This window comes from Onychostruthus taczanowskii, unplaced genomic scaffold, assembly GCF_017590055.1.
Source record: "Onychostruthus taczanowskii isolate IOZ18803 unplaced genomic scaffold, ASM1759005v1 scaffold23, whole genome shotgun sequence".
Lineage (NCBI taxonomy): Eukaryota > Metazoa > Chordata > Aves > Passeriformes > Passeridae > Onychostruthus > Onychostruthus taczanowskii.
This window is the reverse complement of record NW_024499573.1, coordinates 3,825,123-3,837,966: the sequence shown is the minus strand read 5'-3', so window position 1 is coordinate 3,837,966 and position 12,844 is coordinate 3,825,123. Positions and strand designations below refer to the sequence as shown.

At 36.1% G+C, this 12,844-nt stretch overlaps 1 protein-coding gene across 12 annotated transcripts in view; it reads left to right on the top strand.

Annotated features, from left to right (window-relative positions):
- The window catches only part of ATXN7L1 (ataxin 7 like 1), a 110,277-nt gene that overhangs the window by 79,025 nt on the left and 18,408 nt on the right, over window positions 1-12,844 (top strand). For all 12 annotated transcript variants that reach the window (XM_041405358.1, XM_041405356.1, XM_041405357.1 and 9 more), the window contains 2 exons: window positions 7,224-7,507; window positions 12,332-12,414. In XM_041405358.1, coding sequence (XP_041261292.1) covers window positions 7,224-7,507; window positions 12,332-12,414 — 367 coding nt within the window. The remainder of the gene's footprint in view (window positions 1-7,223; window positions 7,508-12,331; window positions 12,415-12,844) is intronic.

Below are 12,844 nucleotides of genomic sequence, written 5' to 3'. Positions count from 1 at the left end.
TATGTAATACCTAGCATGAGAACGTCATGATTTTAGGTAGGGTTTCTGGACACAACTTCCTTAAAACAGTAAATCATTTAATGCAAACCATTCACTCATGATACAAAGAATAAGCTCAGATTATGTTAAAGGCATAGCTCATGTTTCTGCCTGAAACGTGCACAAGTTGGCATGATTTCAAAGACAGCAGCTTCTGCCTAGCTGTAGAATTTACCTTGCCCTAGGAAATATATTCTTCCTGTAAATCCGGACCCACCATCTTTTCAAGCATAACGAGCATTATGGGCAGTTATGGTATAAAATTCTGAAAATAGGAAAACTGATTGGTTAGACTTTACACTCACATGTTAACTAGAATAGCAGAATAGCCTCTGTCTCAGCTGTGTGTAAGTACCTCATTTACTACTTGAGACCAAATATTATTGACTGAATGGTGACTTTTTCTTCTGAATCTTGGAGGGGAATTTTATACAAGTAGGGATTCTTTTATAAGTCTAATTAAAAGAAAATCAGAAAGGACTTCAGAGTATTAACACTATTGACTATAAACCTATTTCTCATCTTGTTAGAGACAACAACTTACATATCCACATTTCAGCAGATTCACTGAATCTATAAACAATATCTTCCTTTCTGGCAACACATGTCATTCTGGCAGGCGGTAAAAGCTGGAAGGGAATAAAACAACTGAGCATTTCCACCAATCCCTTTTCCCTTTATTGGTAGCATCCTAAATATTTACTGATGATTATTAACAAGGTAGATTTAACCATTTAAAAGTGTTGTACTGCTCTGTTGATTGTTTGGCAATGAATATGACAGTACTTGTACCAAAAATTACGTCATTCTTGCAGCCATGCTGGGAGATCATACTGCAGTCTTGTTTTGTTTTGGGGAAAAATGAGGCATATAGTAGTTAAAGATACTGTAATTACCACATAGCAAACCACAAACAGTCTGAAGTGAAGATCAATGAAATTCTCTTGCAAAACATAGTGTTAAGTGCCTTAGGTTGCATGACTTGTTATAGAATAAAACCTGTCTGCTAATCATCACAGGTTATAGAGAGCTGACAGCTGTTACAGAGGAAAGTGTTTGTTCCTATTCCATTAGAGAATGATAATATTTTTTTAGAATACTAGAAAATATTCAGCAGATCTGATTTAAGGTGAAATTATTAAAAACATTTTTTTTTTTTTTAAGATTCTGTCTTCCATTCAGCTGCTGCACAAGCCATAGAATTTCTTGTCTTAGCTTTTAGAAGCTTTTTTTTCCCTTGTCTTAGCTTATTAGAAGGAAATACTCAATTGACACAGAAATATTAATCTCAAAAATGCAAATAGGGTTCATGGTTTATCCAAGTATGTGGTGGTTTGTCATCCTCAGAAGCTTCCAGGTCTTCAATGCTTTTGTCTGTTACATTGTAATCTCATACCGTACATTTATTTGACCTAAGTTCTTCCAGACAGTTGTCAACTCAGCTTATTTCAGGAATTATTATTATCATATAATTATTATCACTTTAGCGATTGCTTTTCAGACCTGGAACAACCTTTGTTGGGTTTGCCTGATTGTTTTGTACAGCATCTCCTTTAAATTTTAGTTGTTACAATTAGAATTTTGAGAATGACCTCTGCAACAGCATAGCCCAGTAGATCTGTTGCTGTGCCTGCCTTCATGTAGATCCAACTTCTGTTGTTAAATTTGTAATAGTTTTGGTTGAGGCATCATCTTAGCCATTGACCAAGTAGCTCTTTCTCTTGTTCATGTCCTGTGTTGTTCTAAGATGTGCTCCAGAGGTTCTGGTTGCTCCATGGCCAACATTTTAAAAATCATGATTGGAATGATCAGATAAAAGAGAACTGGAACTGTTTCATTTTTTAGCTGCTGTTTTAATACCTCCCTTCTTGTAGCTGGAATATAAAGTATTATTGTGAATACATCATCCAGAAATATCTGTCAGTTCTGATTTTTCCCCTGTATCTCTACCATCGTTGCTATTAATACAGCAGTGCTTAGAGATGGAGCAGAGCTGGAGCACCACTGCACTGTGCACAAGATAAATGCAAACCATCATTTTCTGCAGCTTGCAGTCAAGGTGGTAAGATGTATAGCAGAAGGGTAGAAACTGGGGAGAAAAGGGCAAAGAATTGGTAGAAATAACAATAATAATGAACAAGTGATCATAATTAGTAAGCATAGCTCAGATGTTTACCCTTTATAAAAGGCGTTCCTGCAGCCAGGAGCTCTCTTCCTCATTGCTGACCTGCCCAAGGGATGCTGCTTCACCTGCTGTGCCTCAGCACAGCTTCTGGGTGCTGCCATGGTGGATTTGGGTGCTGTGATCCTACAGGGTGTTCAGTTCCACCTATCCATGATCCTAAGGCAGCATAAAATTGGAGTAAAATGCTGAAGTAAGCTAGCACTGAGAAACCAGCTGAAGTAGATCTCCTTGGCCTCCTTCCACAAAGTTCAGCCTGCCAGGAGTTCTGAAAATGAAAAAAAAAAAGAGATGGAAACCATGTGGTTTTCATCAACACGGAGAAAACTGACTCTTTCTGTAAACAGAAAAAGGATCCCAAAGATATACCTGTAGGCAACCCTTTAAAATTTATAATGCTACTTTTCAAGGTATTGTTAATCATCTCTTGGCCTTTATTTCTATAAGGAAATACAATTGTTCGTACTGAGGCTGAGAAAGTGAAGATAGTCATGATTTAAGGATATTCCTATTGCAGCATGGAAGCAAAATTCAGCAGGGTTAACTTGGACCATATAACCTAACATTAAATCACAAACATTTTGTACATTGTAGAGGCAATTCCAGCAATGTAGATTAGGGCAATGTTTTATGTCTTTAAATGTTTTTGAATTTCTTTTCTAACAAATTTGAAGAGTTGAATGAGTGGCTGAGGTTTTAGAACAAATATAATTACAAATGACCAAAACATAAACCCAGCAAAATTACATAATAGGAAGGAGAAATCATTTTTAAAAGCCAAGAGAAAGGAAAACAGAAGTAAAAGGAGCTACAGGTATGAAAAGTGTTGTGACATACTACAGTTATTTTTCTTGCATGCTGGAAGGGACCTACAATGATCATCTAGTCCAACTGCCTGACAAAGCATGAGAAAACAGAAGGAAATCTTACCTTGTTTGAAAGAGAATGAGCTTCTAAAGCCTGTCATGACCATGTACTTTTTGTAATCCTCATTTTTGAGCATTTTTCTGGTTCCTTTCTAATTCATCAACATGGGTATTATACTGCTGGTCAGCAACACTAGAAGCCATATTCCAATATCAGTATAACCAGGGACATGTGAAAACTATTTCTTACTTGCCATATCCCATTGTTGATATAAGCACAACAATACAATAAAACCTCCTATTGCTTATTCACTATGACCACTAAATATTTTTGTCACTGTTTTCCAGCGTGTTGTTTCCCTGTATTTCACTGCAGACTGAACAGCTTGTTATTTCATATGTAACTTTACATTCATCTGTATTAAAATGTCTCTTTGAGTTAATGAACTTTACCAAACACTCCATATTGCTTTTTATAACTTTGTCTCTTCATTATTTAGTTCCTGTCAATCCTGATTCCATCAGCACATGTTATCACCAGTAATGTTTTCTTTTCTCAAGTCCACTGAAGTTTTTGGTCATGTCAGACTTCGTAATGATGGCTAAAAATGCCCCTAGCAAAACCCCCTTAATGAATCATAAATCTCAGAAAAACTAGATTTGAATTTCATATTGTTTAACCTTTGCTTTTAAATCGTTCTTATTTGTGTTTTATAATGCCTTTCAAAAACTGGAACATTTTCATAGTTATCTTTGTCAGCTTAACTGGTAACTTCATCAAAAAGTGAAATCATATTTCATTGCCAGAATCTGATCTTCAGCAAAACCATGTCAATTTGTTGTTTATCAGTTTATTAGCTTTTCCAGTATTTCTTCCAAGACACTTTTGTTTGGGTTTTCAGCATGGATGAAAGAGCAGCACTCAGCTAGCTTCTCTAAGATTCCACGATTCAATTAGAAATTAATATGCTGCGACCTAATATTGCTCCAACTCTTTTGGAACTTGTTGTCACATTATGTAGATTCCCTTATATAAAAGAAAAAAAATCAATTATTATTTTTCAGCTGGCACTTTACACTTACTGAAGGAATCAAAAAGAATTTTTATCTGACTGGAGAGAGTCCTATTTCCTTCTTACTGCAGAAGAAATAATGAATGTTTCTGATGTGTTTGCTTTGGTAGTAACTTTTATTGCCTATTAGGTAGATACTGCTATTCTTAACAGAGTTTCTATTGTCAAAAAAAGTCTTACTGAATAGATTTTTTTTCCTCACTTTTTGTTTGTTGCATGTTGTTTTTCTAATTGTCCCTTTCAACATCTGCCTTTAAAAAAAGTCTAAATAAGCTTATTGTTTAAAAACTCCTTTTAAAATACAGTAAATAAGACTAAAAACCTTGGTTTTCTTTTTCTAACAAACTTTTGAAATAAATCCTCAATATTTTACTTAAAATACTCTGTTTGGGAAAAGAGTTCTTTCTAACCATCAAATATAAACATTTGTGATTTATTTACTTTTTAAGACCTTAGTAGTTGACTCCAGTCACTGCTCCTGTGGACCTTCCAATTTTCCATTTGGTAATAAATGATTCTTTATATGTTATGCTAAGACTAAACTAGAGGTCCTCACTGTTCAATGCAGTAAAACAGAGAGAGCAATTATAATCTGTAGCTTCTGAAACCATAAATAATTTACTGTAGAGTATCAGAAATTCTATAGAATCTATATACCCACAGGTACTGGGGTGATGCCTAAAGAGGCTCGGCAGAGTTAAAGGAATAAAGTAAGTGTTCATTAAAAGGCCTGCAAAGGATACACCTTGGGCAGTGCAAGGGTCTGGCCCAAGATGGACCCCGACTCATGAGTTTTCACTCTTTTAGAAGTTTTGGTCCATTTACATATTGGGGTTAATTGTCCAATTACAGCTTCAGGTTATGCAGTCCCATCCTCCCAGATTGCTCTCCCCAGTTCGCCGTTGTTTGTACTTTTGGGCCTGAAGCTGCAACGGTGTCCTTGGTTCTCAGGCTGGAGAAGGATTGTTTTGTCTGACTACCCTGTGAAGAGAACTTGCTAACACTTTATATGAAGTTCAGAGTCACACACTAAGGCAGTACAGAACCTAAAAAATATGAAAGCTAAAACTTAAGGCATCAGGAGTATTTTTTTTTTCTTCTGCACTACAATGAAATGCATAATGAAGGTTGACTTGTTGATCTTGTAACAAAATGAAGCAAAAATATTCTCTCCCCTGGGCATTTTTCATTATCACAGTGATCCAACCATATGTGCCCTAGGATCTGAGATTCTGAACATTGCAAAACAGAGAAACCCTGTACGTTTTTATTAACAATATTTCACTACTAAACCAGATTATACACTTGATTTTTTTCACTAAATATCAGGATTTTGAATTAAGATATTTCTTAGAAACTGGGCATGAAGATTTGCTCATATGTTTTTGTATAGTTTATGTGTAGTAGAACTACTTAATGTAAAATTCTCCTATTTTCAGATAATGTAATTGTCATCTGTTTAAAGACAAAACCAAAATAATTCCTATGCTGACATGTTACAATTTTTGCCTGCCATTTAACAAATTCAGAGCAGTTTAAAAAAGGAGAGGATCAAATTCTCCCTTTCATAGCTACACATTTGCATTCATTTCTGATTTTGTGAGTAAGGTACATTTTTTGCTTAATTACTGGCCAGTGCTCTACACATTACTGCAGTGACATCTGTATTCTGACTAGCTGCTATGTTTACAGTACTACGGGAGACAGAAGTTTTATATAATTTAATTTCAGCTCCAGAAGATGTCTTGGTCTAAATCTTCTTCAAAGATTGTTTATATACTTATATACATAGATTGTTTATATACTTATTGTTTATATCAATGCAATGTTTATATCAATACATTTTCCCATGTTAAAACACCCTTAAAATAAGGTTTATCGTCTTCAGCAGCTGCAGAGAAACAGAGGTTTGTAGGAGCCCAGAAAAGTCAAGAATTGAGTTATTTTGAGCCCTGCTTTGATGTTTCCAAAGTGTGTCCCATGGAGAATGCCATCTCAAAGTCATCTTTTTCTGATTGTGAAAACTCCACACCTGTAAACATTCCTTCTGTAGAAAGGTGCAGCAAAGGTTCCATTTTTCAAACACAAAAGACTAAAATTGTGCAACTTGTGAATGGGGGAGGGATTTCCCTAACTATTCTTGCATTATGTTATATTTTTTATTTGGGTTTGTTTCAATAGGGAGGGTAAATATTTCATATATTAACTGGTAGTCACATGATATCCAGTTGGAATTGTAGGAATTGTTGAGTGGATGAAAAGCTATCACTGGATATTTCCTCATGGAGATAGAAATGTTAAAATACTGTTGCAGCTGAAAATAATTTTTCTCAATCTGTTTTGCTGCCAAATTGGGAAGGTGGCATTTGTTAGTGTCACAAATATGCCATGGTGGTAGTTAAGTTAGAGTAAGTTAGCTACTGCGAAAGTTACTCTGAAAAGGGCCAACTAAGTTAATAACTATATTAATAATTTTTATTTTTAAGTCCTTAAGATTTTATTAAAATACATTGTAGTAATACTCAAGTCATCAAGGATTTTAATGCTTTTAAAGGGACAGCTGTTAAGATTTCTATGCTTAAAATCTCTTTTTTCCATGTTTCCAGAACTTGTATGTCATTTAGACACATCTAAGCAAATTAATTATTTTTGTGTTTGTTTAAAAATATTAATATTATTAGCAAACTGCTTCGTTATCATGGTGAGTTTAGCACAGCACACACATCTGTTATGTGCTTGTGTAAAAGGCATGAGACCATATTTATAAGGAGTATGTTTTGCTTGGTACCAAATACTGATTTTGCTTATGAATGGCAGAGGATTGGATCTTAAAAAAAATACAAAGGCTCATTTTCATAATTCTCTTCATTGCCAGACTTTGTAATGCCTGGCTTTGTAAATGCTTGATTGAACAAAACCAGTCAATACTGGTACCAAGTATTTCATTTTAGTCTGGTCTTAAGACGCTGTGTCACTTGCATTGAAATTTTTGTATCTGTGGAAAGTAACTGTAAATCTTTGGTGCGGAAAATACCACACAAATATTTTTCTTTGATTTTTCAGTGTTCCTGTTCCAGTAGTCAGTCTAGAGAAAATTCCTAACCTAGTGAAGGCAGATGGTGCCAATGTTAAAATGAATTCTGCAACCACTACCACCATCACTTCCTCCTCAACTTCTTCATCCACCATACCTGCTCCAACTTTGGTTAAATCTGGTTTGACATCCAAGTCAGTGCCACCATCACCAGAAAAGATTCTGAACGGCAAAGGAATTGTAGCTCCATCAATAGACAAGAAACACCAAAATGGCACTAAAAGCAGTAACAAGCCTTACAAAAGACTTTCAGGTATGTGATGTTGTCATTCACCTTCTGTGGTAGTCTGTTTTTCTTTGTTAATGCTTCTATAGCTCATAATGCAGCTAATAAAATGCTGGGTTTGGTTTGATTTTTTTGCTGTAATATGCTGGGTTGCATGTATGAAAATGAAGGCTTTCACACTCTTAGCACGTGTAAAGTATTTTTAAAGTACACATTCTGTTTAGCTTGAAATTACTGGTCAACAGGCCAAATACAAATTTTTGAGGAAGTAAATTCATTAAAACAGAAAGGCAGAAAACTTCTTTAAGCCATTATGGGATTTGAGTCTGTTTACAACAAAGGAAAATATGCCTTGGTTGGGTGACTTTAGTTCAGTCATGATCAAGTTGAACAGGTTTAAGACATTGGTTTATCCTCCAAGTCATGATTTTTTTAAAGACACTTTTTTTTGTTTTAGATATGAGAAAATTCTTAAAGGAGAAAAGGGAAATGCTGGGGAAGTGTTAAAAGTCATGATTTCCTTTCACCCCTCTCCCCTTGCAATTCACATACGAGTGGTAATGTTTCTAGGGGATTGTTATCTTACTCAGGAACACAGGACAGCAGAGTTGAGAAAATGACATTAAATGGGAAGTGCCCTGGATGGCCTTAGGCAGGGTAGTTTTCAGGATGTAGGTCCCTGTTCAAACCTGCCACCAAAGCATGGAACGCCACATTGTGGAAGGGTAGAGGCTCTGTTAGAAAGGTTGCTGTGCACTGGGAGGAAAAATTATTTTCGGTGGAGTTCCCTAGAGGTGATCCATGTCAGCTGTTGGGCAGCAAGGAGAGAATTTACCCCTGGAAGCAGAAAACAGATTTTTGCTCTCATTGAAGGGAAAAAAAGTGTTTTGAGGGTTTTTATTTTATGTTTTTTTAAAGCAAAAGTAACTGACTCAAATTTACAGCTGAAGAAGCTGTGCAGGGTCTATTCATCAGCTGGCAGTACTTTGTGACTCGGGCAGGAACTTCTTGTGTGTACTGAAAGGCTAATTTTGCTAATGGCAGCATGATCCGCATTGGATCGTCACTTTGGCACAAATTTAGTTCACGTGATTTCTAAATGTGCACTAGTTATGAACCAGTATAAGTTGTACTAGATAAATGCTTTCATTTCCACTTCATGACCGTGTCCTATTTTTTGCCTGAATATCAGGTTTATTTTTTTCATTTTCTCAGATTTGGCAGTTAGCCTATGGTACTGCTGCCTTGGCTGGATTTCAGACCAGTGTGAGGTGTTTGCTAGGGCTGTGTGGGGCATGGAACAATGCCATTGCCTGAAAGGATTCAGTACACTGATTGCTTTCTTAACTAGTTAAAGGTGGCATATAAGAAAACAGAACCATTATTCATTTATAGCTTTTCACAATATGAAAAAATGCTACAAAAGAGTAGCTTAAGATTAGGCTTTAACCCTTACATTTTACTTTCTAAGATCCAATGTATTATTCTAATAAAACTCTCTATATTTTACAGTTAATTTAGAATATTGCTTTCTTTTAACCTATTCTTTCCTGTAATGGGTTAGATGCTGAATTTAGCTAATTAAGTTTATCAATTCAATATTCCTGCTTGAGCAATTTAAACTGTCAGTGGTTTTCCTCATGTCACCACTTACCACTGAAGGGCTGTGGGTGATACTTGCACATTTTTGTGCAAGTGCTTGTAGAAATGTGTACATAAAGGAGAATCAGATCTGTAGGGCCTTCCTACAGCTTGTTGGCTTTACTGTGGAGGTGGCTCTGGCACTGTTCTTTCTCAAACCTCTGACTTGCAGTGTCTTCTGGGCTAGGGAACACAGTGGAAATTTCTGCACAGGACTGATTGAGCACCTGGATAGGCATGTGTTTACTTCTATAACAAATACACAGAACTGAGACTTTTTTTTTTTTTTCACAAATCTCGTGATCAGATTTGTGATCTGTTCAGTCTTACTTCCATTGCCTTGAGCATTGATGCAACAATGCAATAATTTAGGGATTATTCAAATAGTAGAAGTCCTGAGAGCACTGGAGATGAATTGCCTGTAGATGGTGTGTCACTATGATGTATTTCTCTACATTATTATACAGGACTGTGCAAAGGCTGATAAAAAGGTCTTGGAAGGTCAATGAGATGATTATTTGAGTTATCCCATAATTTCATTCATTCCACATGAAAAGGGTGAAACTGCAGCCAAGGGATTTAGGTTTCCCTCAGTCCGCTGCCCTAGAGCTGTACAGACATTAATTTTTGAAGCTCCCTAATAAGTTTGGCCAGTTTGCATCTGTTTCCTTCCCTTTTTAGCAACCTCTACTGTCTCTCACACCACTTCCCTGACTGTGATAGGAGTTTGTTTTTTTCTTTCCTGAGAGCTGGTGGTTGTTTGTGTGATGAATGAACCTGCTCTCTTTTCAGGAGCACTGTCCTTGTTGAGAGAGAGGAAACAGCTTGTGGAACCACAAAAGACAGTCTGTAGCTGCCCAGCATAAGTGGATCAGTGTTTCCTAGTAGCAACTGCAAAAAAATAATTTTTTTCCTAAATCTTCCTTAGTTCCTATTCTCTTTGGGATGACATTAAAGAATGCAGATTCCCTGCATACACCAAGAAAAACTGTTCTGTTGCAAACAGAAGTTTATGACAGTTCAGTTTTGGCCCTTGCTCTTCTCTTGGTGAGCTTATAACAAATGTTCTTCACTTTGTCCACTGAACGTGAAGAAGTGGAATCCGTTCCAGAAAAACAGCTTTCTCAAGCTGTGCCTGTGCACAGGGGTCTGGGGCTTGCCATACTCCACATTTCCTAACACAATAGGCAGAAGCTGCATTTTGTTATTGATAAGAAGGTGGTAACAGTTTCATGCAGTGTGTTGCCCAAATCAGGCATGTCTGTAGCTGACAATTAGATGTTCATGATTTCTCTGGAGCAGCCTTAAATGCTTCAGCCAGGAGAAGTGGTTTCCTGTTTGTTCAGTATTTTCTGTTTCTCAGGGAAACCATATTATTTTGTTGTTCAGTCAATGGCAGAGACTTCCACTCTTTCCTCTTATAACTCCTTATGTTGATTTTATCTGTATATGTTTTCCTAATACCTGGCTTTGCTATAATCAGTCCTATAAGTCTTTGTCAGTTGAGCCACTTACTGACAAGTACCAATCTGGCCCACTTTTGATTTTTGAAGTGTTTCCCTGTTGGTCCAAAACAGTCCTTGCTTGGTGACTTTCAGAACACATTCCATAGCCTTATAATTGCCTTCAGGGCTTTTCATTTGAAGGCACATTTATTAGTCCATATTGTCCCTTAGTTTTTTGGGGTTTTTTTTTCAATTTTCATTGAAGTTTTTAAGTGGGTCATTCAGGAAATTGTAATGGGAACATCTTACACTCAAACCCCAGGAGCAACTAGCTCCTTTAGTTCGTGAACATGTGTTTTCATCTATTAAGTAGAAAAAATAGTTATTATATTGAGTCATACACAGCTCTTTTTGTGTTTCTGTTGTGTTGTAAATGCCAAAGGAACTACAACTGCCTATAACATATTTCAGTTCCTTTCTAGATTTCACAAATACAAAACTATGCCAGCTGGTTTTTCCAAGCTCCCTTTTTTATATGGCTCTGCTAATAGGTTAATAATATAACCATTTAATGTTTGCATAGGCATTCTTAAGTCTAGATAGCAGAATACTTAAAACTGCTAGAAATTATGATATCTGGAGGTTGATTGCTGTCTAACATAACTACTTCTCCTTGCTTTTCTTATTCCAGCTGTTCTGCTTGCTGTGATGCTGTCATAGCATTGTAACACAGCTGTGAATTACTGTCTTCCTCTTAGCTCCCATTTTCTTCTTTATAAAGAATTCTTAAATCCTCTGACTAAATGTTGTATTTGAGTACAAGATGTTTATTGTATCTGAATGTAACACCACTATATAGTTAAAATAGTATTTGACAAATAGTTTGTATTCCCCTACCAAACAAAGCAAACCTGTCTGCCAATTACACCATAGTTTGTCAAGGTCTGTGAAGGTAATGATGAGAGGTTTTGATGGCATAAACTAAAAAATGTGTACCCGTAGTTTTGTTGCAATTCTTAATGCAAACCCTAAAATTATATTAACATAACTGAAGGGAGTTGATGCTATCTATGGTATAGAAATACTAAAATATTAATGAAATTAAATACACAGATACAGCATATTAAATATTAATGCCCTTTTAGTGTTAATCATGAGTGGAACTCATGTAAATGCCTTTTCTCATAATCTCTGCAAACTTTAAGTTCCATTTCTCACTTCACATGGGGAAATAAAAACTAACATACATGTTATTTTTATAAAGATTTAGGGGACAGATTTAGATAAATTTTATTTTTAAAATATCACCGGTAATCAACCATGGGTGGTTTTCTTGGGTTTCTAAGTATGTCAGAGAAATGTTGTTTAAAGCACTTGTGATACCATTTGTGTCCTAGCCCAGCTCTGGAGGCAGAGCAGCAAGTGCTGTATTTATGGCCTCAGAGGCAGGCAGAGTTAGAGAGGGAACTGAAGTCTCAGGGAATTGGCTTGGTCCTTTGTTTGGGCCACTCCACTGTAAGCAGACTTATTGCCATGAAGTCGTTGGCTGAAATTGTGCTCTAAATCGTTTTAAACGTGCAAGGACAAAAAAATGCACAACTGTATGAGTGATGCACATAGCACTGTTATGGGATGCTGGGGCTGGGATCAATGGTTCGCGTTGAGCCTGATTAAACCAAATTCTAACAGGCAGAAATTATAACTCTGATTAAAACTTCTATAATAATCTATTTTTTTTCTCATTTCCCATTCTCCCACTAAACAGAAAGAGAATTTGACCCAAATAAGCACTGTGGAGTACTGGATCCTGAAACAAAGAAACCTTGCACAAGATCGCTCACCTGCAAGGTATTTTTCTTAGAAGATAAAATATCAGATGCTTTGTTGTAGTTTAAATCCTACCACAGTAGTTTGAGAGGTCATACCTGCTCCTGTCTTACAGACAATGGGTATGATATTCAGGCGCTGTCTTCAGGTAATTCTTTTGTGTAATTCTGTTTCTTTGAATCAGAGCATCTGCATTATTCCACTGATATTTCTGAAAAGATTTTTTTCATGTCATTTTATTATGCAAAAAGCATTAGCGTTTCATGTTAGAAGCCCAAGTGTTATTTTAAATGCTTCTTTTTTGGTTCATGTTTGCAACAATGTTAAAGTATAGTCAGTTTTTAGTAAAAAAAAAATTACCATATTTTTGTATAATAGATTACTTGGAGGCTGCCCTTGTGATAGTAATAACTCCTGCATCAAAAAGTAGCTGCAATGTGAGACATTTCTA